The following is a 25,622-nucleotide window of genomic DNA, read 5'->3' as shown; positions in this document are numbered from 1 at the left end:
GTTTATCTTTCCATTTCAAATGACCTAGACACAGAGAAATAAATTGACTCACCCAGGTTTGTATGGTAAGGCTGTAGCTAAGGCAGGATTTGAATTTACACTATGGAATGTTCCTCTTGGTAAAAAGTCTACTGGACTTTTACAGTCTCTGAAGGTGGAAATCATAAAGGTATCCATTCCCAGTAAGATTTCTTTCTTTCTCTAGTATACCTATTACTCTGTGTGGTACCAAAGTCCCACACAACACCCATAGTAAAAGTTTCCTGATAATATTTTAAAGTAATTTTGTATAACAATGGTGAGTAACTGAAAGATACATTTTTGTTCATTTTATAATTTATGTTAACTACCTTTTCTAAAACACAGATTATATTTTACTAAAGAAATAAATATCATTAAGTAATGTTATGAGGTAGCTTAAATTATAATAAAATGAAACATTCATGGCGTGTTTCTAAGTTACCTGTTTCCAAAAAAAAAAAAAAATACTGGTTTTATAGCTGCATAATTTTGAGTGTAGTTGGATAACGATAAGGAGAAAAATATGGCAAAAAGGTCACTCATATCTGTTAAGAGGACTATGTTATCTGTATTGTCCACTTAAGTGCCTTATATTTAATTGAATGTACCAGAATGCTTCCTATAAGGTAACTTTTCTAAAAGGCAGAAGAAAGGAGACAGTAGAGTATAATATAAACCCATTGGAACAGGGATATGAGGAAAACATTTAGAATATTCTGTTCACAAGGACCACTTTTCTAACATCTGTTACTTTGCCTTCAAATTCTAGCTTCTATTACAAATCAGTTTAGTTGTTATTTATATCTTAGAAATTCATTATAGGATAGGTAACATAGGAGTATCACTCTTATTTGTTATATGAAAACAAAAAGTGTGTTGGAGAAAGGACTGAGGCAAGATTAACAACCTAGAGGGAGTCATTAAGCAGCAAAGAAGGTGAGTATTGATTTAACTTAACATAGTATCTATAGTCTGTTTTCATATTATAAGGTAGGGAATTCACGTAATCTCTTAAAAGTCCTTTAGAGAGCACAGAGCAGACTGTGAGGCTTATTTCTAAATGTACTAAATGTTTTAGGAGTTAGGTCTGCTGAGCAGTTTAATCTGAATTAATTGTTTTCTTCTAAAAGACAGGTAGAAATGAACTCTGTCCTGCCTTCAGCATCCCCTCTACACATACACATATACACACAGAAAGTTGGAATTAGGCAGATACTCTAATAACTTCTAATAGCTAGTTGATCACACTAAAGATTAGAGATTATGATATTATAGCTATAACTAGGAGGCCTTATTAAAAAGAGATTACATTGGGATAACTTTTATTCCATTGTAACTTTTTAGGGAGACAACGCTAATAATAGTAGCATTTTACCATGTGCTAGGCAGTGGTCCAGCTCTTTACATTTAATTGTCAGCAGCCTGATGAAGTGAATACAATTATTAAACTCAACTTGTACCCAGGCCTGGCAGCATATGCCTATAGTCCCTGCCACTCAGGAGGCTGAGGTGGGAGGATTGCTTGAGCCCAGGAGTTCAAGTCCAGCCTGGGCAATATAGCAAGACCCCCGTCTCTTAATTTAAAAAAAAAAAAAACCTCAATTTGCAGATGAAGAAACTGATACACAAAGAGGTAAAAATAACTTGTGCTGCTTTACAGAATTAGAAAGTAGTAGAAACAGGATTTGAACTCACATAGTCTGGCCCCAATCTGTGCCCATAACTACTATGCTGTAATACTAAAAGAACCATATGATCTTACCATTGATGCTATCTTTAGTTACCTGGCTCTTACAAAGTTTTGATGCCCCTCAGTCAATTTATTTGTGGTATTTCTTTATTATAACTAATCCTATAGGATTCCACCAGGAATCTCTTTACCAGTGTATGAAATTTAGAAGATAAGAATTCTTTTTAACAAGTAAATATTAATAGTTACCCAACTCCAGATAGAAAGTGAAAAGTATACTTCCAAGAACTGTTTAAACAGTTAATATGAGAAGATAGGAGATCCTGAGAATTAGTTTACTTTGAAAACCTGTTTACCCACAGGATAAATTGTGCCTTTTTCTGTCAAGAGATTTATACTTTGACAAGGTAGATTAAATATTTAGTTGTTTTCTGGAACACTCTTGTAGAATAGGTTAATATTAATAACCCAGTTTATGCAGGAGATACTCCAAACACAGAAAAGAATGTTAATAGCTCTAAGATCTCAAAGTAGTTCCAGAATCAGAAATACCCTCCTTGGAGTTGTATACTTACTTAGCTAGTATTGCCTTGCAGTCTCTACTTCTAAGAGACAAACTGCCAGGATTTGAATTAGATGCTAAATGCTTTGCAAGCAAATACAGAGCATTAAACTCAGAGAAGTGTTTCCATTTTCACCTGGGACCTTGTTATCTAAAGCATTTCATTTAAATGATTTAGTTCCTTTAAAAAAAAAAAATCATACCTTTCAAGGTTAGTCTAAGCCATAGCATCTCCTCATTTTTGTGTCAGCAAAAAATAATAGTCATGTGCAGAGAAGATGACTTGCTACTTTCCAGTTGTCTTTCCATTTTTTCTTCTCCAACTTTTCCCTGTGTTTCCTTAATGAGAACATCATCCCCATCTCTGCCAGGAAAACAAGTAACATTTTTCCATGTAGGCAACATTTTTAGTTCCCCTTTGAACTGGAACAGACCCATATTGTAGTCCAAAGAGTAGAAACTTTAGTTCTTTCTGAAGTACTTCACTTCCCCCTTAGACAACTGGAAAAAGTTATTTAAAAATTAGGCAATTTGACTATTAGCGTAAGGCAGTTAATATTAACAGTTCTAATCTTAAAGCATATAGTTTTTATTTGATCCTTTTGATGCCTGCTTCCAAGAAATACCCTAAAATAAACCTCTGATTCTTTCTTTTATTCCCCCAATTCTCCTTGATCCTCTTTGGTCCTCTCCCTCTGAGAGATGTTGGCCCCAGTTTCCTGAGTTGGAGGGCAAGACATTCTTAGGATGCACAAGGCTTTCACATTGTGTCTGAAGTTGAGGTCATGCAAGAAGACAAATTTTAGCTTTAGGTCTTGTGCACATCATATCTTATAAATTACCTACAAGGTAATTTTTGTGTGTGTTGCAGAAATTTTAAAAGGTGAAACCAATTAAATTTTTACAGTGTGAAGAGGATGGGAGAGAAACAGAAGTGATACAAATGTTGGGGGAGGAAATCAACTTTGGAAAACACAGAATTTCACTGGGTCCCAATGGTAAAAGTTTGTCCTTTGCTTTTGTGACATTAAGTTTTACACAACCTATGTCAAGGTGAAAAATGCTTTAATCAACATCATTGTCATCGTTATTTCCTCTCTGCTTTTAATAGTCTTATTTAAATCTCAATTAAGAATTTTCTCTGAGAAGTGTGATGTTCTTCGTAGTAAAATATAGTCAGTTGGGTGTGCGGAGTTGTTCGTTGTCATTACTGTTTTATTTTAATGCTCTTATACTTTGTTTCCCTGTCCTTCATTGCACATACCAGATGGTGAAAGCAGAAGGGGAGGCAAATCAATACCCTCTGTCTTCTCGTAGGAGAATCTGAAAAAAGAAAGTGACCACCATTGCTCATGGCTTCTTTCCCATTTGCCCTCCATGAGCACACACAAACACATGCATACCCCATACCCTCTGTTGCTATCAAAATGTACTTCTCATTGCCTCCCAAACATAAGTGAGAATTCCTGTTCCTGTGGCTTTGCCCAACACATTATTGTTCCTTGCCTAGAATGCTGCCTTCTCTATGTTTTCTGCTAACGAGGTGACAATGACCAGTGGAAAGCCCAGAAACTTTGTGATAAGATAGACCTGAATCAGATCCCAGATCTACCACTTACTGTTTGACTTTAGGCAAGTTACTTACTTTCACTGAGAATTAGTTTCCTCATCTGTCAGATGAAGATTAGTAACACTTACAAAGTTTTTATGAGGGTTAAATGGAGGAAAAAAATAGAATAAAAAGCACTCAACAAATATTGACTCCATTCTCTGTAGTTTCCCCTTTTGTAAGTCCGCCTATTCTTCAAAATTCAAGTTCTTCCTTCTCAAAGCTTATTCTCTGAAGTACTTATTTGGCACAGCATGCTACCTCAGTATTGTTTGTTGTCTTGTATTTACTTTCTCCTCAAGTTGCATATAAGTTTCTTGAGAGCTAAAGCTCTGCTGAAACAAACTCTTCAATTTCTGACCTAGCCTTGTTATATGTGGTAGCCTCAGATGTATGATGGTGTATAATTTGAAAATGGAAAGTGACTCCCTCAGCATGTGATTCATTAAGTTGGAAGAAGTTTTGATTCCATTACATTTTCTTGGCACAATAAGGGAAATGGCCTGAGAAGTACTTTCTTAACTTACGGAATCTAAAAGGTAGCCATCAAATCCAGAAAAAGACTTCTTGTACTTCCATTGATGCAGAGAGAGCTGGATTGGGTATATACATCTGAGACAATGTTCTCTAAACTTTTAGAGCATGTTTGAATGTCAGATAAAGGAGAGCAGTTACTTACACATTCTTAACCAAAAAATTGTCCTCTGATAGGAAAGTTATGTCCTTCCACTGAATATGTATCTTCAGTGACAATATCCATGGAACATAAGGGAGGATGAGGACACCTGTTCAGCTAGCCAGATCAGCTAGAATTAACCATTGGCCGCCAAAGGAGAGACAGATGTCATAGCCAGACTACTGCTGCATTAGACACAACAATCTAGTAACATATTCCCCTAACCAGAAAATGACCATCAGGTGGAGCTGAATAGTGGGTTTTTTGGTCCATATTAACACACAATCCCTACTAGGATCAAAACCCTTTGACAAATTGGCAAAATTGTAAGAGGTCAGTCTCACTATACATGTCAAAAATTACCAAAGAATGGGCTAGGATTAAATTCAAGATTTGACATTTTATGCTTAGATAAATCTTTATCCACATGACCAGAACTTGTTTTCCAAAAGAAAAAGAGGCACCTTTGTTACATTACAGTCTTAAATGTGGACTTCTGCCATCTACCCCCCTTTGAATTCTTTGGCTTTTAATTTTTTATAATCCCTCACCTTTTGATATATCTCGTTAAACTATAATGTGAGAATAGTATTTTTCTATACTATAATTTATCCACCTCAGACTTACTCAGGTACTAATCTGTCATTTCTCACCTTTGAAAGGCAAATAGAAGGAAAACTTTTTGATGATAATGAAATATTTTACAACCATTATGAATGGAACAAGGTTTTGAGGCCTGATCTTTGCCATTACAGTTTTTTTTACCCTCCGAATCCTTGATTCTTATGACAGCCTACTAGCTGAAACTTGAACTTCAGTGCAAAATCTTGAATCACAGTAATGATCTGGCTTTGGGTGCTGCAGCTCACTGATTTTTGTGTGTTCTGATGGAGAAAAACTAGCATTGTCACCTTTTTGTTCTTGATAAATAGGGACCTTGCGCTATGGGACTACACAGAGAGATGTTTCTAATGTGCTATATCTGTGTCTCTTGTCATTGAGGTAATTGTCATGAAAAAATCCTGGACAACAGCCATGATAAACAGAAATATTTTGACAACTCACAGTCACTGGATGCTGCTGAAGATGAACCCTCTGAGAGAGGAACAGAGGAGGACCCTGTACTCTCTGTTGAACATTCAGGGAGGGACTCAGATGCCCTTAGACTTGAAAGTAAGTTGATTTGACCTGAGCTGTGCTTCTGGGGAAAAATCAACTCTCAAGCTTTAAGCTTAGGCTTTCTCAGCTTTCAGGAGTTTGTTTCCTTCTTTTAACAGTCACTCATTGGCCAGGCACAGTAGCTCATGCATGAAATCCTAGCACTTTGGGAGGCTGAGGGAGGAGGACTGCTTGAGCCCAGGAGTTTGAGGTTGCAGCAAGCTATGATGATGCCACTGCACTCTCTCCTGGGTAACAGAGCGAGACCCTGTATCAGAAAAACCAAAAAAAATCCAGTCACTCATTGTGTTGTGGAGTCATGAGGGTGACCCTTAGGTGATAAGTGGTAAGGCAGAAGATAAGCTATAATGTGAAAGTGCTCTTCACACTTTCTTTTTACTCTACTTCAGTGTCTTTTGCTAGAAAAAAATTTGGTTTGTTATGTACCAGTCTTTCTTCTCAATATCGCTACTCTGTTGAGTAAGTCATTGAAAAAAGGAAAATAAATTGTATTTACACTAACCCAATAAAATGGGAAGAGTTGGAATAATGGGTGTACCTACTAGGCCCTCTCCTAAGATTCCATTTTATGACCACATTTTGAGCTATGCTGTACTGAACATTTCTTGCTAAGATTATCAGTCAATTTAGAATTGACTGAATTTAATGACTTCTTTTTAGTATTTATCCTACTTAACCACTTTACTGCATTTGGAACGATGCATGTAATGCACAGCTCCCCACTTCTTGAAACTCTCTCCTTTCCTCTTGGCTTCTAGAATATCACTTGCTCTTGGCTTTCTCCTGTCCTCAGGCCATCTTGTAAAGTTTCTTTAACTTATTCTTTATTCTGTCCTATATTCGTTAGGTTACTCAGGATCGTAACTGTGGTCTTCTTTTCTCATCCCTCTCTGGGTTATCTCTTGGGGATTCAGATACCTTTGACTTCATCAGTGACTCCAAATCCATATCTTCATCTAAGGCACTCTCTACAACTCCAGATCTTATTTCCACTTTGTTTAGTGTAGTCTTGATCTGGATATGACACAGGCACTTTAAATTTAACATATCCAAAACTGAACTTTTCATATTTGCCCTATTTCCTGAAATCCTTCTAATTCCTGTATTACTGATCTCTGTTAATGGCATCACAACTCACCCAGGCACTACTATATCTAATCAATCTCTAAAACCTGTTGAATCTATCATCTCTTTGTCTATTCCCTCTGCCACTGACTGAATTCAGGCTTTCTTCATTTCTTCCTGCACTATTGCAGTAGCCTCTAAATTTGGTTCCCTAAATCTAATCTTTTACTTTAAATGATGTGTCTATGTGTGTGTGGGGTGGGGGGAAGGAGAGAGAGAGAGAGAGAGAGAGAAAGAGGTGAGAGAGATCATACATGTAATTGATACAGAGTTTAAAAAGCAGAAGTAACCACTATTGGCATTTGTCCAAAGATTTATTTCTAAAATGCAGATCTGATCAGGTAAGTTGGCTGGTTTAAAATTTTCAGTGTCCCTCTATTACCTGTTGGAAGAATCCAGATCTCTTAGTGTGGGATATGAGGCAATTTGGCTCCATTCCCTCTCCAACTATACCAACTACTAGTTATCTACATATCAGCAAATACAAACCTTTCACCAATCCCCTCTCATGCCATGCTGTTTTGAGCCTCCATGTTTTTTGTACAGGGTAGGAATGGCCCCTAAATACTCTGCTTTATGTCGACAGCTCCTGCAAATATCCAAGATCCAGCTCAAATGTCACCTCTAGAGCAAAGCTTTCGCAGAGGTTTCTAAGTATTTTGGTGCCCCATCTACTGTCTTGTTCCTGCTTTTTGTCAAGGCACATTTCATCCACTATTAATTGCCTGTATATCATGTCTCCCATCAGACTATAAGCTTTTTCCGTACTGTGCCCTATGTAACTTTGTATTTTTTATGTAAATATTTGTTAATGCAATGTGGCATTTGCCTTCCTATATAGGTTAGATCAACATACTTAGCTATTACAGACATTTGTCTTTCCTTCTAAAGGTATTGTGTATAAAAATTATATCTAAGAGAAGCAAGCTAGACTTCAAAGTGGAAATTGTGACTTTCACCTTCGCAGCTTTAGAAAATTAGTTTCATCAGTACAGGCTTGTGACTGTAATCCCAGCTACTCAGGAGGCTGAGGCAGGAGGATCACTTGAGGCTTGGAGTTTGAGACCAACCTGGGCAACATAGCCAGACCCCATCTCTAAAAAATGTTTTTTTAATTAGCCAGGTGTGGTGGTACGCACCTATGGTCCCAGCTTTTTGAGAGGCTGAGGCAGGAAGATCACTTGAGCATAGGAGTTCAAGGTTACAGTGAGCTCTGTTCATATCACTGTGCTCCAACTTGAGTGACAGAGTGAGACCCCATCTCAAAAAAAAAGAAAAAGAAAATTAGTTTCATCAGTTCTACCAGAAATTGGTTTTTAAGGACACTAATTCCCATTCCCCAATTCAAAAGAGATTTAAGACTTAAACTCAATGGCCAGTTTGTTCATTTACAATGGGGGCTACACTCCTCTCTGGTGCCTGGCAGCCTCCTTTCTCATAGTGACATCAAGGTACCCACACACTAAATGAACATCATGAGGTTCCTTGGTGAACTCAGAATGAACAGAAATGAAACAGTAATGTTAGGGGATATTTTATTGCATTTATAGAAACAGTTTCTATTCCAAAACAATACAGCTCCCTAGTGACTACGATGTATGTAACTCCCAAATTAGCCTTTTTTCCCTAGGGCTGTTTCAGAACTTAATTAAAAAATAATAACAATAATAATAGAAAGCAGTAGAAACCAGCAGTAGAAACCTTTTAGGTTTAGAAAACCTAAAAGGAACTTACTTAAAAAGACAGCAGTACATTTGGTAGTCACTTGTTAACAAATGGATGAACCCTATAGCTTTTTCAAGAAAGAATAACACTTAGAGTTTTCCAGTAGGACCCCCTGCCTGACAGCAGAATAGAATAGAATAGAAAGTGTGATATGATAGAAAGTGTGATGGGAGGTAGAGATGCCACCAGAGCTGAGGGTGATGCTGCTGACCTTCTGTGAGTATGGCTCAAAGCTTAGATTCTTTTTAGCTCTGGTAATAAGCCGCCTTTCTCATCCCACGCCTCTTAAGAGACTAATGCTGTGCATTTCTAAGATGGATTGCTCACTGTGGCTATAGGTCAGTATGAATATGAGAGTCCTAACATTGGCCTTATTACATTCATATATCACTTAACAATGTGGATATATTCTAAGAAATGGAGTCATTAGGTGATTTCATCATTGTACGAACATCATAGAGTATACTTACATAAACCTAGATGGTATAGCCTACTACACACTTAGGCTACATGATATAGCCTATTGCTCCCAGGCTAAAATCCTATATAGCGTGTTATTATACTGAATACTATAGGCCAGCAGTCCCCGACCTTTTTGGCACCAGGTACTGGTTCTATGGAAGACAATTTTTCCATGGACGGTGGGCAGGTGGGGCGGGGGGAGGAGGAGCTCTTGCTCAGGGAGTGATATGAGCAATAGGGAGCAGCTGTAAATACAGATGAAGCTTTGCTTGCTCACCTGCTGCTCACCTCTGGCTGTGCACTGCACCCCCCTTTCCTAACTTTCATGGAAGACAGTTTTCCCACAGATGGGATTGCAGGGGCAGGGAGGGCAATGAAGCTCTGCAGCCTGGTCCCTAATAGGCCACAGACCAGTACTGGTCTGCAGACTGGGGGTTGGGGACCACAGCTATAGGCAATTATAACACAAGGGTATTTGTGTATCTAAACATAAAAAAGGTACACTAAAAAAATATGCTGTTATAATTTATGGGACCACTGTTGTATATGCATGTTATCGTTGACCAAAACTTTGTTATGTGGCACAACTGTAATACCATGTACTAAATCCTTGAACAAGCCAGAATCACCAATTGAAGATTACTGCGCCGGAGTAACAGACTGGCATTTTGTGAGCAATCAACCCAGAGATCTCAGGTTGTCCAGTGGGTACATGTTACAAAAGGAGGCATTTTGTTATTTTGTTTTTGTACCCTGTTCTACTTCCATAAAAGACTAGAGATGACTTTCATGGAACACACAGTGTAAGATGCAGCCATTCGAAATAAACAGGAAAAGGTAAGCAGTAAAGAAAGCATTCTATTAAGAGACTCAGGCTAATTTCACTCTGAGTTTCCTTGTTATCCAAGCATAGAGGGGAACGTAGAGGGTTGTGTAGCCTTCATTGGATAATAAAGGAAACAAATATAATGAGTTCTCAGGAGAGAGACTTTTTACTAGGTCATTGTGCTGAGAGACATCCATGGGAGTCTTTATATAAGAGACTTGAGCAACATAAATAATATCTTGGTAACCATTTTAGGAAGAAATCAGTATATTGCTGTTTCTTATATCAGCCATTAGTGAAAATGGGAGCCTTATGTGGAATTAGGATGGTTTTCCATTAAATAAATCATTGTTTAGTTAAGGCAATTAAGCCAACTGTATGGTTTGGACATGCAGCTATGATATTTCATGATATTTGAATAAAGCCTGAAGAATCTCACATATTAAATAACATACCATAATAAACTTCATCCTTGCCATCTATATCTTATGTAGAGCAAGTGGATCTTCTTTCAAAAAATAATACATAGCATAGCTGTCTTCGTGCTCATTACTAATCTGTGCTGCCTGCCTTCTAGCTGCTGCCATTGTTCTCAGTCAGGCTGTTAGGAAAAGTGAGATGACAAAGATGATATTTTATTACAAATTTTGAAAATACTGAATGGTATTTTTGTGATGTTGCGTTGTAGAAGTGCCTCAAAGCAGAGCCAAAACTTTTCTTTGAAAATAGGGTTGGAATCACTAAAGTACTTGAATGAGTACTATGTAACTTTTAATAACATGCTGGCTCTTGAATTTCAGGTACAGTGGTTGAGGAGAGTAATGGTTCTGATGAGATGGAGAATTCGGATGAAACAAAGATGTCAGAAGAGATACTGGCTTTGGTGGATGAATTTCAACAAGCCTGGCCTTTGGAAGGCTTTGGGAGTGCACTAGAGATGAAAGGACGGCGTCTAGATTTGCAGGGGATAAGGGTGCTAAAAAAAGGTCCCCAGGATGGAGTGGCCAAAAGTTCTTGCTATGGAGACTGCAAAAGTGAAGATGATGAAGCAACAGAATGGGTGAGAGTTTATCAGCTTAATTCTCATGAAATTGTAGCCCAGGTCTTTTGGGGGACTCCTCATTTGCAAAGTGTGAAGTTTCTGTTGGGTATACAGCACTACTTTACTCCATACTTCAATACAGCCTCCATATTGGAATTGTACTGCAGGAACCATTTCATGTCACTTACGCATTGCTAGCTCTTCTGGGACGTGGAAGGAAATGGGATGGGTGTGAAGCCACAGTCAAAGCCTACAGACTTGGAACTGCCCAATTCAGACATCTTTCTTTTCAGTTTCTTCTGTATACTCTTCAAGGCTAGATTATTTTGTTTGTTTCACTAACCATTTTTCATTTAGACCTTTAAAAATTAAAGTGAAGAAGATAACTTAACCCTAGCACTGGACTGGGTTATTCTTAAAGCCACTGATATTCATAGTCATTGACATATTTGATAATTGGTCTCATTTATCCCTAACATGTTTCTGTTTTCCAGATCACGTTCCAGGTCAAACGTGTAAAGAAACCCAAAGGAGATCATAAGAAAACTCCTGGGAAAAAGGCAGAATCAAATCAGGCAGAAAATGGACATCATCACCAAGCAAACCTGGAGATCACTGGCCCAAAAGTGGCATCTCCTGGGCCACAAGGTAAATTTGAGTGTTTACTGTACCAGTTTCTTTTAGATTTCATTAATTCACAGAGTATGTATTTGTGACTTGAAGTAGTTCAGATGAGAAGATAAAAGGCAAAGTGAACAAAAAATCAGTCATTGATATAAAAAGTTTATTTCAACATTTACTTGACTTTTTTTTTTTAAAAAACCATCGACTATTTGGCTTATATTCTTATCACCTTAAGCTTAAATATCCTATTGATTCTTAACTAGGCAGTCCAGTGTAATATGTAAAAGTGCGGGTCGAGACATACTCCCTGGGTTCTACCACCAGCTCTGCCATTTATCTCCCTGTGCCTCATTCTCCTTACCTGTAAAATAGGGATCATAAACGCATCTACTTTATAGGAAGTCATGGGGATTATATGTCTTATGCATGTAAAGTGCTTTAAATGTACTGGGCACATAGGGCTCAGTAAATTTTAACTATCTAGTAGTGTTTTGTATGTGTCAGATATCTCCTTAAGTATTGGATGAATGCTGTGTAATTGCTCCCCAGAAAAAAACACGCATGTGTCAAAGTTTGGCATGTACTTTCAGGAATTCATACTTGTCCTAAATTCTGTCTCTGGGCTCCGGGTTAGAGGACATTGCCATGCATCCAGTTGACTTTCTTTCCGGCAATTAAACAGTGGTGATAGAATTTCTTTCAAACAAATTTATCTCCTTTTTAAAGGGTATTTTTACTATCTTAGACTAAAAATTTGAAGTAACTTCATTAAAATATGTGTTATTTAATTTGGTATGAGTACTTAACCAAAGCTAAAAGCAAAGGGCACTTTAAAATGTAAAGAATGGGGTCAGCTTAACTAAATCCCGGAATGCACTGTGACTTGTGAAAAAGTTAAGGACACCAAGGAGGACATTTTGTCATGACTGAAGTTAAAAGCTTGAATTAGCTCTACTGTTTAAGGAAACTAGCATGTGTTAAAATTACAAAAGGAAGGCAACACTTTCTCTATTAGATCTTTCTTCTGTATCAGTGAAAAACATGTCCAAAGTATAAAACATTATGGAAATGAAAATCCTAATAGATCAAACATTATACATTATAAGTCATGAAGGAAGAAAATCTAGATGAATATTTACTAGATTTATGGAGAAGGATTTTCTAAGACAGAAAGAAAATAATAATTCCAGCACCAGGGAGCACCACAAAATAAAAAGACAAAAGTATTTTTTGCTGAATATTTATATAGATTTACAGAATATATGGTAAAGGGTATCATTACCATTTAAAGAACATCTACAAATCAGTATGAAAAATACGGTATTTCAATAAAATAGGTGTAGAGTACATAGGCATCCACCAAATACACACACATATACACACACAAATGGCCACTAAACATGAGAAAATGTTCTGCCTCACTAGCAAGGTCGATAGACCACAAGCTAGATTAACCAGAAATAGAAGAGAAAGGACCCAGATAAGCTCAATGAGAAGTGAAAAGAGAGACATTACAACTGATTCTACAGAAATACAAAATATTATCCATGAATACTACAAAAAATCTCTACACACACAAACGACAAAACAGAAGAAATGGATAAATTCCTGAAAAACATACAACTTCTCAAGCCTGAATCAGAAAGAAATAGAAATCCTGAATAGACCAATAATAAGCAGTGAGATTGAAGCAGTAATAAAAAAATCTACCAACAAAAAAAATGCCCCGGACCAGATGGGTTCACAGCCAAATTCTACTAGACCTACAAAGAAGAACTGGTACCTATCCTACAGAAATTATTCCATAACATCAAGAAGGAGGGAATCCTCCCTAACTCATTCTATGAAGCCAATATCACCATTATACTGAAGCCAGGAAAGGATACAACAAAAAAAACTACAGACCAATATCTCTCATGAACATAGATACAAAAATCGTCAACAAAATACTAACAAACAATACAACAACACTCAAAAAGATAATTCACTATGATCAAGTAGGTTTCATCCCAGGGATTCAAGGCTGCTTTAACATACACAAGTCAAGAAATGTGATTCACCACATAAACAGAAGCAAAAACAAAGACCACATGATCATCTCAGTAGATGCAGAAAAAGCATTCAGTAAAATCCAGCACTCTTTATTGATAAAAACCCTCAACAAACTAGGCATAGAAGGAACATACCTCAAAATTATAAAAGCCATATATGAGAAACCCACAACCAACATCATACTAAATGGGGAAAACTTGAAAGCATCCTGCCTAAGAACTGAAACAAGACAGGGTGCCCACTGTCACCACTTCTATTCAATGTAGTACTGGAAGTCCTAGCCAGAGCAAGCAGGCAGGAGAAAGAAATATCCTAATTGGGAAAGAGGAGGTTAAGCTATCCCCGTTTGCTGATGATACTAACTTATACTGAGAAAACCCTAAAGACTCTGCTAAAAGACTCCTAGAATTGATAAGTAAATTTAGCAAAGTCTCAGGTTACAAAATCAATCACACAAATCAGTAGTGTTTCTATATTCTAATCCTCGTCAAGCAAACAGGCAAATCAAGGACTCAATACCATCTAAATACCTACAAAGAAAATAAAACACCTGGGAATACACTTAACGAAGGAGGTGAAAGATCTCTACAAGGGGAGCTACTGATGAAAGAAATCATAGATGATACAAACAAATTGGAAAACATCCCATGCTCATGGGATTGATAGAATCAACGTTGTTAAAATGTCCATGTGGCCCAAAGTGATTTATACATTCAACACAATCTCCATCAAAATACCAGCATCATATTTCGCAGATCTAGAAAAAATAATTCTAAGCTTCGTTTGAAACCAAAAAAGAGCCTGAATAGCAAAAGCAATCTTAACCAAAAAGAATAAATCTGGAGACATCACATTACCTGACTTCAAATTATACTACAAGGCATTATTAACCAAAACAGCATGGTACTGGTATAAAAGTCGAGACATAGACCAATGGAACAAAATAGAGAACCCAGAAAAAAAACTACTTAAAACCAACTGATCTTTGACAAAGCAGACAACAGCATACACTGGGGAAAGGAACCCCTATTCAATAAATGTTACTGGGAAAACTGGATAGCCACATGCAGAAGAATGAAACAGGACCCCTGTGTCTCACCATATACAAAAATTAATTCAAGATGGATAAAAGACTTAAATGTAAGGCATTAAACCATAAGAATGCCAGAAGAAAATATTGGAAAAACTTCTGGATATCTGCCTAAGCAAAGAGTTTATGACTAAGACCCCAAAAGCAAATATTGCAATAACAAAAATAAATAAATGGGACTTAATTCAATTTAAAAGCTTCTGGATGGCAAAGGAAATTATCAGCAGAATAAACAGACAACCTACAGAATAGGAGAAAATATTCACAAACTGTACATCCAACAAACAGCTAATATCCAGAATCTACAAAGAACTCATATCAGCAAGAAAAAACAAATAACCCAGTTAAAAAGTAGGCAAAAGACATGGACAGAAGTTTTTCAAAAGAAAATAACACCAGGCATGGTGGCTCATGCCTGTAATCCCAGCAGTTTGGGAGGCCAAGGCAGGAGGATCTCTTGAGCCCAGGAGTTCAAGACCAGCCCAGGCAATATAACAAGACTTCATCTCTACAAAAAAATTTGTTTTTAATTAGCCAAGCATTATGGCACGTGCCTGTAGTCCCAGTTACTCGAGAAGCTGAGGCAGAAGGATCCCTTGAGCCCAGGAATAGGCCATTGCAGTGAGTGATGATTGCACCACAGCACTCCAGTCTGGGCAACAGAGCAAGACCTCATCTCAAAAAAAAAAAAAGAAAGAAAGAAAGAAAGAAAAGAAAATAGAGAAATGGCTAAGAAACATATAAAAAAAAGTTCAACATCACTAATCACCCAGGGAAATGCAAATTAAAACCACAATGAGATACCGCCTTACTCCTGTCAGAATGGCCATTATTAAAAAGTCAAAAAATGATAGATGCTGACATGGATGTAGAGAGAAAGGAATGCTTACACACTGTTGGCAGGACTGCAAATTAGTACAACCTCTGTGGGAAGCTGTATGGAGGTTCCTCAAAGAACTAAAATCCGACCTACCATTTGATCCAGCAATGCCATTACTGGGTATCTACCCATAGGAAAATAAGTCATTTTATTAAAAAAGACACCTGTACTCAAATGTTTATTGTAGCACACTACACAATTGCAAAGATGTGGAATCAACTAAGTGCCCATCAATTCATGAGTGGATAAAGAAAATGTACCATGGAGTATTACTCAGCCATAAAAAGGAATGAAATAATGTCTTTTGCAGCAACTTGGGTGGAACTGGAGACCATTATCCTAAATGAAGTATCTCAGGAATGGAAAAACAAACACCACATATACTGTCTAATAATTGGGATCCAAACGATGAGCATACACAAGCACAAATGGATATAAAGGATGCTGGAAACCAAGAAGGCAGGGAGGAGGAGATAAGGGGTCAAAAATTACCTGTCGGATACAACGAACACTATTCAGAGCACACTAAAAGCTCTGACTTAAGCATTCTAGAAGGTATCCAGGTAGCAAAAACATTTGTACCCCTCCCCAATCTTTTGAAATAAAAAAAATTTAAAAATATACCAGTAATTCTACTTCTCGTAATTTCCCCTACGTAAATCATCTTACAGGTGCCAAACATGTAAGCATAAAAATGGTGAACATGGGATTGCTTATCAGAGTAAAAATTTATAAACAACCTAAATGTTATAATTGCCTAAATAAATTACAGCGTGTCTGTGCTATGTACTGTGCAGCCAAGAAATCTGTAATATAGTAAGTGAATAAAAGCAGTTTATGAAGTAGCATATATAGGGAATACTTCAACTTTTATAAAATGGTAAATATGCTGTATTCCATCAACTATATTTTTTTTTACATTTTAGTATCTCTGAAATTGAGGTACATCTTACAACTGGTAGTATCTTATATAAGTGGCACTTTTTTTTCTGTCTTAAATCGTGTAAAATAATGTACAGCTTACAGTTGATAGCATCTTAGATTTGATGAAATATAATAAACATGCACATAGAAACAAATCTAGAAAGAAATGTACCAAAATATTGTAAGTGGTCATCCCTGGGGGCTGGTAGAGCTATAGATGAATTTTATTTTCTTCTATATGGCTTTTCCATTTTCTAACTGTTTTATAATAAACTTATATTATAAAAGTGAAATGTGTTATAAAAGTGAAAATTCAAGCTGGATGTGATTATTATAAAAAGTGAAAATTTGCTATAAAAGTGAAAATTCAAGCTGGATATGATTGGGATGATATGAGAGCACTTAAGCAATTTTCAATGGATTCAAGTTGGTGGGCCCAAGGAGGACATTGGATATATTTGCAAGTGAGATTATGGAACCACTTACCCTGGCATTAAAGTGAAACGTTCTAAAGCATGGAGGAGATGCAAAAATACTAGAGAGGTTCAATATCCCAATTTTCAAAAATGTGCATTCTGTCCCCTATCCCCTTCATGATAAATCCTGACAAATTTCTAAAGCAAATTATTAGATCATTTGTGAGCCCATGGAGGAAAAGTGGGGATCATTAAAAGCCATCATAGATTTACTAAGAAATAATAACAGGGCCAGGCAGGTGGCTCACGCCTGTAATCCTAGCACTCTGGGAGGCCAAGTTGGGAGGATTGCTTGAGTTGAGGAGTTTGAGACCAGCTTGAGCAAGAGTGAAACCCCATCTCTACTTAAAATAGAAAAGTTAGCCAGGCATGTCTCATGCCTGTAGTCCCAGCTACTCAAGAGGTTGAGGCAGGATTACTTGAGCCCAGGAGTTTGAGGTTGCAGTGAGCTATGACGACACCACTGCACTCTACCCAGGGCAACAGAGACTATCTCAAAAAAAAAGAAAGAGAGAAAGAGTAACAATTAACTAATTTCATTTCTTTTTTTGGTTAGGGCTGCTAGACTGGAAGACCAGGGAAGTGCCTTAGACATAATGTAACTGGATTTCAGCAAGGGATTTAACAGAGCCTCTTATGATATCGTTGTGAACAAGATGGAGAGATACGGGCTCGAAGCTTTCCCATTGCCTACAGGATAAAGTCCAAACTTCCTAGTGTGGCGTACAAGACCCTTTACAAGTCGGCCTCTCTCTACCTTTCAGCACCATTGTCTGAACCAACCATGCTCTTTTTTTTACCTCCATGCCTTTGCGCAGGCTGTTATACCTGCCTGGAATGCTCTTATGCTACCTCTACAGTGCTAAAATGTCACTCATCCTTAAACTTCAAAATCAAGTGCCATCTCTTTCTTGGGACCTTCGGGCAGAATTAGTTGCTCTTTCCTCTGTGCAATTGTTCTGTACCTTCCCTCTAGCATGTATCCTATTGTATTATAATGATTTCTTTATGTTTGCCTTCTTCACTAGACTGTGAGCCCAAGAGCAGACCATCTTATTATTCTTGTCTGTATCCCTAGTGTCTTACATAGTTCCCAGCCCCTTATAATAGGTGTTCAACAAATATTTTTCAAATGAATTTCTTAAATAGAAAAAAAGCTTTTTTGTGAAAGTTATGGTTTATTAATTTAAACTTAATTATTAAGTTATTATTTTATTTGAAACTCTTTCAAACTGTTCTTTTCTATTTTATTAAAATCTCAATCTAAACCCCTGCCTATACCTCAAACAGGTTTCCATTATTGGTAAATGCCTACAGTATAAAAAGTGCTGTATAGACCTAAAGTTCTTCCTGCCCGTTCCATTATAATACCCTCAGAAGAATCCTTCCCTGACAAGGCAGTTCTGCTCTCTTGGGAATTTGGTCTAAGTAAAGGGCCTGGACCCAAAAGGTAGTACCTGTGAAGCATGTCAGTAAACAGAGCTTTAAAAGCCCTATATAGTTTTATGTAGTGTATTGGTTGGGAACATGCTTGTTAGAGTCAAAAGATACCTAGATCTGGGTCCCAGCTCAGTCATCTACTGGCCTGATGACCTTGGGCAAGTCACTTAGTCTCTCTGAGCCTCCCTTTTCTCATCTGAGAAATGAGGGTTAAAATCTACCTCATGAGGCCAGGCGTGGTGGCTCCCACCTGTAATCCTAGCAATTTGGGAGGCCGAGGTGGGAGGATTGCTTGAGGCCAGGAGTTCAAGACCAGCCTGAGCAAGAGTGAGACCCCCATCTGTAAAAAAAATACAAAAAAAATTAGCTGGTCTGGTGGTACGTGCCTGTAGTTCCAGCTACTCAGGAGGCTGAGGCAGGAGGATCGCTTGAGCCCAGGAGTTTGAGGTTGCAGTGAGCTGCGATGACGCCACTGCACTCTAGCCCTGGCTATAGAATGAGGCCCTGTCTCAAAAAAAATAAATAAATAAATCCACCCCATGAGGTTAGGATGTAAAGCACTTAGCACAGGATCTGAACAATGCTCCTAAAATAGATGATAACCTGGCTGGTCCAAGTGCAGTGGTGTTTACAACTGATTGATCACAACCAGTTACAGATTTCTTTGTTCCTTATCCACTCCCACTATTTCACTTGTCTAGCTTTTAAGAAAAAACTGGACAGTAACCTTTCATTAGCATCATTATTTTCCACCCTGCTGCTTTTTTTTACAGTGATTTTGCAGTGATTCTCCATTCGGGGTGATTTTGCCTCCCAGGGGACATTTGGCAATATCTGGAGACGTTTTTCATTGTTAATGTGGGGGAAGGTGCTACTGATACCTGCTAAGTAGAGGCCAAGGATGCTGCTAAATATCCTTCAATGCACAGGACAGGTCCCTCCGCAAAGAATTATCTAGCCCCAAATGTCAGTAATGCCAGATTGAGAAACCCTGCTTTAGAGATATTTATTTCTACTGACTAAGTTGGAGTTGTCCTTATAAAATCAACATGTAGAAGGGAAGGGTAAAAATTAAGTTAAATAAGAATGTTAACATCAAAGAATATCTTAACCCTTATTTCATGTTACTCAGTCTTAAATCCAGAAAAGGACTCATTTGTTTTTAATTCACCATTTGTCTTTGAGATTAAGGCTTTGCCTGGAGATGATCTTTATTCCCATTGCTGTGAATGACAAGATTTTTGTTAGCTCTACAGAAAGTGGAAATTCTAAAGACTATAAGAATGAGTAGCCCCTGCAAACACACCAGTCTGGATGAAGTAATCACCGGGACATAAGGCACGTTGGGTTCTGTTCCTTTGCAATTGTGTGGATTCATGACATACTTTCCTTCCAGGAAAAAAACGTGACTACCAGAGTCTGGGATGGCCCAGCCCGGATGAGTGCCTCAAACTCCGCTGGGTAGAGCTGACTGCCATTGTGAGTACCTGGCTCGCAGTTTCTTCAAAAAACATTGAGTGAGTATCCTAATCTTCTCCCTCTTTCATGGCATTTGTGTTCCAGTGAACCCACTGGGCCTCAGCTGACTTTAGGGTGCCTTCTTTGTCAGCAGCTGTTGGAAGAGTTATCCCTTCTAGAGTCAGTGGTTTAAGGGATGACCATTGCTGATCACAGCCCCCAGATGGACCCAGCCCATTATAGCGAAGCAGTGAGTGTGCCCCCTTCTCAGTGCCTTCACCCGCATTTGTAAGCTGTCCAGAAGTCACATATAACTTGATTTGTTTGGATTGAAGGCTGGATCCCTCTTTATAGTAGCACAAAACTCATGGCCTCTCACGAACATCATGCACTTGTAGGGGAGCCAGAGCAAATCCAGATTTGCAAGCACCTACCGAGATACATGCTGAGCAAGATAGTCTCTTCAATAACTGCTTTCGCCTCACGAGGCGCTCATTCTCATGCTTTTCTACCCTTTAAGTGTTGGGTTCCCCTTTTCTACCCTTTAAGTGTTAGGTTCCCCAAGATTAATACTCAGACTTCTTATTTTATAATCAGTCCTAGTCAGACTGATCTACTCCAAGAACCTCAGTCACCATTGATGTATTGACAGCTCCCAAATTTGAATCTCTAGACCAGACCTTTCTTTAAAGCCCTCAACTCATTTTTCCAGTTATCTCCCTGACCTTTCTAGATTGCTCTCAGGCACCCCAAGCTCCAGGTATTTAAATTCATAATTTTCTTGCCCATTCTCCATCTAAAAATTCATTTGTTTGGTTGGGTTTTTCTCTTTCTATTTTTAGTAAATAGCTACAGCAGTTCTTAGGCGAGAAACCTGGACGTTTTCTTTAACAATTCTCTTCCCTTACCCCTCAATCCAAGCTTATTATCAATTCTTACCACTGTTACTCCCTGAGTATTTTTCAAAACCATCTACTTTCTCTGTCTCCATTGCTGCCTCCTTAAACCAGAGCACCACCGTATCCACGTAGGTTCAGTTAGTAGCTTCCTCTTGGTCCTCTTGCTGCGTTGACTCTTGGCTCTATTCAATACATTCTCTCCACCGTACTCAGAATTCTTCAAATATAAAAATCAGCTCATTCTTAAAACACTCTAGTATCTTCTTTTTGGTATTTAAAGTCATCCACAGAGCCCTTCTTGATCTGCTCTCTGCCTGTCTTTCCATCTTCAACTCTGCCCTCTCTCCCGTCAGGGCCTTTATATGTGGCGTCTCCTTTGTCTGCATTGTTGTTCTCACTGCTGCTTCTCAGCTGCACAATTCAGACTCATCCTTCTGGTCTCAGATACATCCTCAGGGAATCCTTCACTAGCCACCTCCCTCCTCCATCAGTGCAGAGGAAATGTATACCCTCCTGTAGTGTATTCTCATTGCACCATGTTTTTACCTTTTATAACTTACCACATCTATAATAAGTGAATTACAAGATGAGGACCACAATGACAGCAAGCCTGAGTATGTTTTGCTAATTATTGTAGTCCTAGTATTGCACATGTAATAGGCTCTGAATAAATAATGAATGAATGAATGAATGAATGTTTACCTAATAACTGTTAAGCTTTTTAAATAGCTGGAAGTAAAACTTGGCAATGCCAATTTGTCATATCAGTACATATTATAATCTATAACATTTAGCTTGTATATAGCAGGAAAATGACTGCTTTGGGGCCATGAAGGGAAATACTTAATCTCATACATAAATACAATGTATAGCTATATCTGTATAAAATTTACTGTCTCAGCTCTAGGTAACATTTTCTGTGGTGACTGGTGTGCTTCCATGCATAAAGAAAAAGTGAAAGATAATACCAGTTGTGGGTATTCATCACTACCTATACCCTGGAAGAAGAAATCGTAGAAGAAAACTTACTTGGTTTAAAACCTCCCCAGGCACGGGATAGCATATTGAAGTTATGATCAGCTAATTATTAATGCTCTCTCTATCCCCACCCACACAAATTTTCCATAGTTAATGTGGTAATCTCCATTTTTCAGCATCACAGAACACATAGACTTTGCCACCCCGATACAACAGCCAGCGATGGAACCCCTTTGCAATGGCAATCTCCCCACCAGTATGCATACCCTGGACCACTTGCATGGAGTTTCCAACCGAGCCAGCCTGCACTACACGGGTGAGAGTCAGTTAACAGAGGTGAGTGCTCAGCTTTGTTCAGCCTGCCTGTATTTTTTAGCCTCACAGTTAGGATGCACCTGATAGCAGAAAGCACAAGTGGCCAGGCCTTATAAAAAAAAATAAGGCCTTTCTCAGTTGGCCATCATCTAGGTGAATTTCAGCCAAACCTAATTCTTTCAGGCCCTGAGAGAAATATTTGGGGCAGTTAATTCTCCTGTTGACATTTTTAAGAAGAAAGGGAAAGAAGGCAGACCTAGCAAAGAATATACCTAGAAGAGTTAGAAAGACATGTCACAAATGTCCAACAGTAGAGGATAGGTTAAATAAATTTTGGTGTAGATATAAAATAGTACACAATGGTGCCATTAGGAAAGATGTAGTAGAAATATACTTATTAGTATGAAGAAATTTTAAGGATATTTTATATGTACATATAGGTAATAGTATATAGTGTAATCCCATATTTTATGAGAAAAATAATATATGTATACATAGGAAAATATGTGGAAGACATATTTAAAAGTATTAACAACTACTGTTTAGTTGTTTATTAACAACTTTATATGTCCCAGTAACAGGATTACAAATAGTTTTTATTTTCTTTATCTACTCAATTTTCTAATGTTGCTATAATACATGTGTTTTATATTCTGTAATTTTGGTAAATGGGAGAGGGGATGGTAAAACGGCCTTAAATGTGTCTTCCACAGACTACCTTACCAACAGGACCACAGCATGTATCCCAGAGAAACAATTTCCTTTTGTGGTGTGGTGCCCAACTCAGCATCAGCAATATCATCTAGATCCTGCCTCATTTTCATTCTTCTAATCTACCATCTTCCTCCCTATTCCAGGTATTGCAAAATCTTGGCAAAGACCAGTATCCACAGCAGTCACTTGAACAGATTGGCACTCGAATTGCCAAAGTTTTGGAAAAGGTAAGTCACCCCACAGAAAAGCTGGAAACTATTGCTGACCTTCTTAATTCTTTTCCAGATTATTTTCTCCTAAGTGGCTCTAACCTCTTCTGTTAGTTATTTAGCACTTGATAACTAGAAGGATAACATGAAATAACTCCACTCACAATGTTTCACTCACTTTTCCATTACTTTTTCCATCACTTGATTAGTATTCTTTTTTTGCCCCTTTGCTTACCTTCTGTGGTGAAATTTACCTTGTTTCGTCAGTTTGTCGGTTTTCTCTTCTTTACTCCAGCATGGGTATGTAGAGGTGGTGTTTCTGGAAACTATTTAGGTATATGAAATAAGTCAGGTATTCTGATAGTGAAGAATATTTGGTATTTTGGGTAGTGGATAGGTAACACACCTGGGAATATCTTTTTTATCAAAATCATGAAACAAAATATTTACAAAACTGCATTTTCATACAGCCTACAGAAAATATAATTGAGAGTCTCTAAGACTATTTATCTACTTCTGAGTGATATTTGTGTAAAGAGGAGGGAGTTTTAAATTTTAATTTAATTAGTTAAGAACTTCTACTTTATATACTATTAAAGAGCTAATTTAACATAGTCATGAAGAGAATCTACTCAACTTCGAGTATGAACGTGACATTGTGAGATAGCAATTTCTGGAAAAACCACCAGTAAACTCTAATTATAATGAAACTAGGACATAGATATGATCCCCAGGCTCCAAAAAAATAAGGATTGCCAAAAGTAGTTAAGATCCACACAGAAATCAAACAGGATTAATCGTAGCAGAAACCGGGCAGGGTTAGCAATTTCAGAAAACATCAGCAAAAATTTACTACCTGAAGAAACTTTCTTCAAATAGCCTAGCCAAGGAAATCCTGAGTAATAAAAACAGAGCGGACACAACACTGATGTGAAAATATAAGAAAACCATAGGAAAGAACAGCAAAACATACCAAAGAACATTCAGCAGAAAAATACCGTCATGGAACAGATTAGTTCAGACTAAACTTTTCTCCATGAATTAAAAAATCATACTGAACAATTAATTACCTTTATAAAAAAAAATCACAAAGCCAAAATATAAAAACACAGGGAAGAGATTAGCAAGGAATATAAAAACAGGAGATAGAAAACTGAAATATATGAAACTTGAGTAGCAGGCCAAGCACAGGAAAGTAGTGGAAAAAAACTAGTCACAGAAATGATGACAGAATTGGAAGGAGCAACAACAAGAATATAGTGCATACACAATAAGGGACATATAGGATAAAAATGACAAAAGTGACCAAAATGAAATAGAGAGTTAAGAAGAATGAAGAGAATGTGTTCGGGAAGAACATGTTTATTTTTTTATTTATTTATTTATTTTTTTTTTTGAGACAGAGTCTCGCTCTGTTGCCGGGCTAGAGTGAGTGCCGTGGCATCAGCCTAGCTCACAGCAACCTCAAACTCCTGGGCTCAAGCGATCCTACTGCCTCAGCCTCCCTAGTAGCTGGAACTACAGGCATGCGCCACCATGCCTGGCTAATTTTTTCTATATATTTTAGTTGTCCAGATCATTTCTTTCTTATTTTTAGTAGAGACGGGGTCTCGCTCTTGCTCAGGCTGGTCTCGAACTCCTGACCTTGAGCAATCCACCCACCTCGGCATCCCAGAGTGGTAGGATTACAGGTGTGAGCCACCGCATCCGGCCGGGAAGAACATGTTTAAAGCTAACACTTAATAAATCTTATTTTATTTCTGTAAAATATATTTTGTTAAAAGGGTGTACTACGTGCCAGAGAAAACTGATCCAGAACAGTCAACAGCAATGCTTATTTAAACAACATTATTTGACTTGTCAAAGAAAGAAAGAGTCCTTGACTTTTACTTCTGACATGGCTGATTAGTCTCCCAAAGAGATCTTTCCGCTTTATAACAACTATATCCTTTATAGGACAGACGTTTTTCAAGTTATTGCTGGTCTCACAAGGAGCAGGACTCTGAAGACCTCTTCCTTCATTAAAAAAACAAAAATTTGAAATGTGAACTAGCTGCCAGCTGGAGCTTCAGGAGGCTAATCCATCTTGGGGACAGATGTTGATAAGCTCTCTGGGTACTGAACCTTGAACCAATGACTAGGGAAGCTCAGCCCTAGATCCTACACTGAATTGATACAAGTCATGCAAGAACACTTAAATTAGAATTAGAAAAACTAAAAAATACGGTAATTGCTTAAAAGAAAGATTTGAAAAGAAAGTAGACACAATATTGGAAAGAAATATAAATAAAAGAAATTATTAACAAATGAAGACAAAACATAAACTTTAGAGCAAATGATCACAATGGGTAGTGCCTTAAGGAAAATAGATTTTTGTTTTTAAATCTAAAGGAAATGAAGGAAAAGTTAAAGGGATCAGAGAAATAGTGATAGATGTAGAAGGAAGAAGAAGATCCAGTGCATACATAACAGGAGTTCTAAAGAAGAAACCAAAGCAGTGAAACAAAACAAGTATGTAGAGGCAAGATAGCAGGTCACGCCTGTAATCCCAGAACTTTGGGAGGCCAAGGCAGAAGGATTGCTTAAGTCCAGGAGTTGGAGACCAGCCTGTGCAAGATAGCAAGACCTTGACTCTAAGAATATATA

The 25,622-nt window shown here is 37.7% G+C and overlaps 1 protein-coding gene across 1 annotated transcript in view; it reads left to right on the top strand.

The window, feature by feature from the left end:
• TTC17 (tetratricopeptide repeat domain 17) overlaps nt 1-25,622 on the top strand; it is a 138,144-nt gene that overhangs the window by 68,501 nt on the left and 44,021 nt on the right. Inside the window, exons 14-19 of the mRNA XM_012655320.1 lie at nt 10,676-10,935; nt 11,412-11,565; nt 19,800-19,920; nt 21,915-22,074; nt 22,911-22,994; nt 23,272-23,276. Coding sequence (XP_012510774.1) covers nt 10,676-10,935; nt 11,412-11,565; nt 19,800-19,920; nt 21,915-22,074; nt 22,911-22,994; nt 23,272-23,276 — 784 coding nt within the window. The remainder of the gene's footprint in view (nt 1-10,675; nt 10,936-11,411; nt 11,566-19,799; nt 19,921-21,914; nt 22,075-22,910; nt 22,995-23,271; nt 23,277-25,622) is intronic.

Source organism: Propithecus coquereli, unplaced genomic scaffold, assembly GCF_000956105.1.
Source record: "Propithecus coquereli isolate 6110/MARCELLA unplaced genomic scaffold, Pcoq_1.0 Scaffold470, whole genome shotgun sequence".
Classification (NCBI taxonomy): Eukaryota; Metazoa; Chordata; class Mammalia; order Primates; family Indriidae; genus Propithecus; species Propithecus coquereli.
The sequence above is the reverse complement of the archived record's forward strand: the minus strand, read 5'-3'. Positions and strand labels throughout refer to the sequence as shown.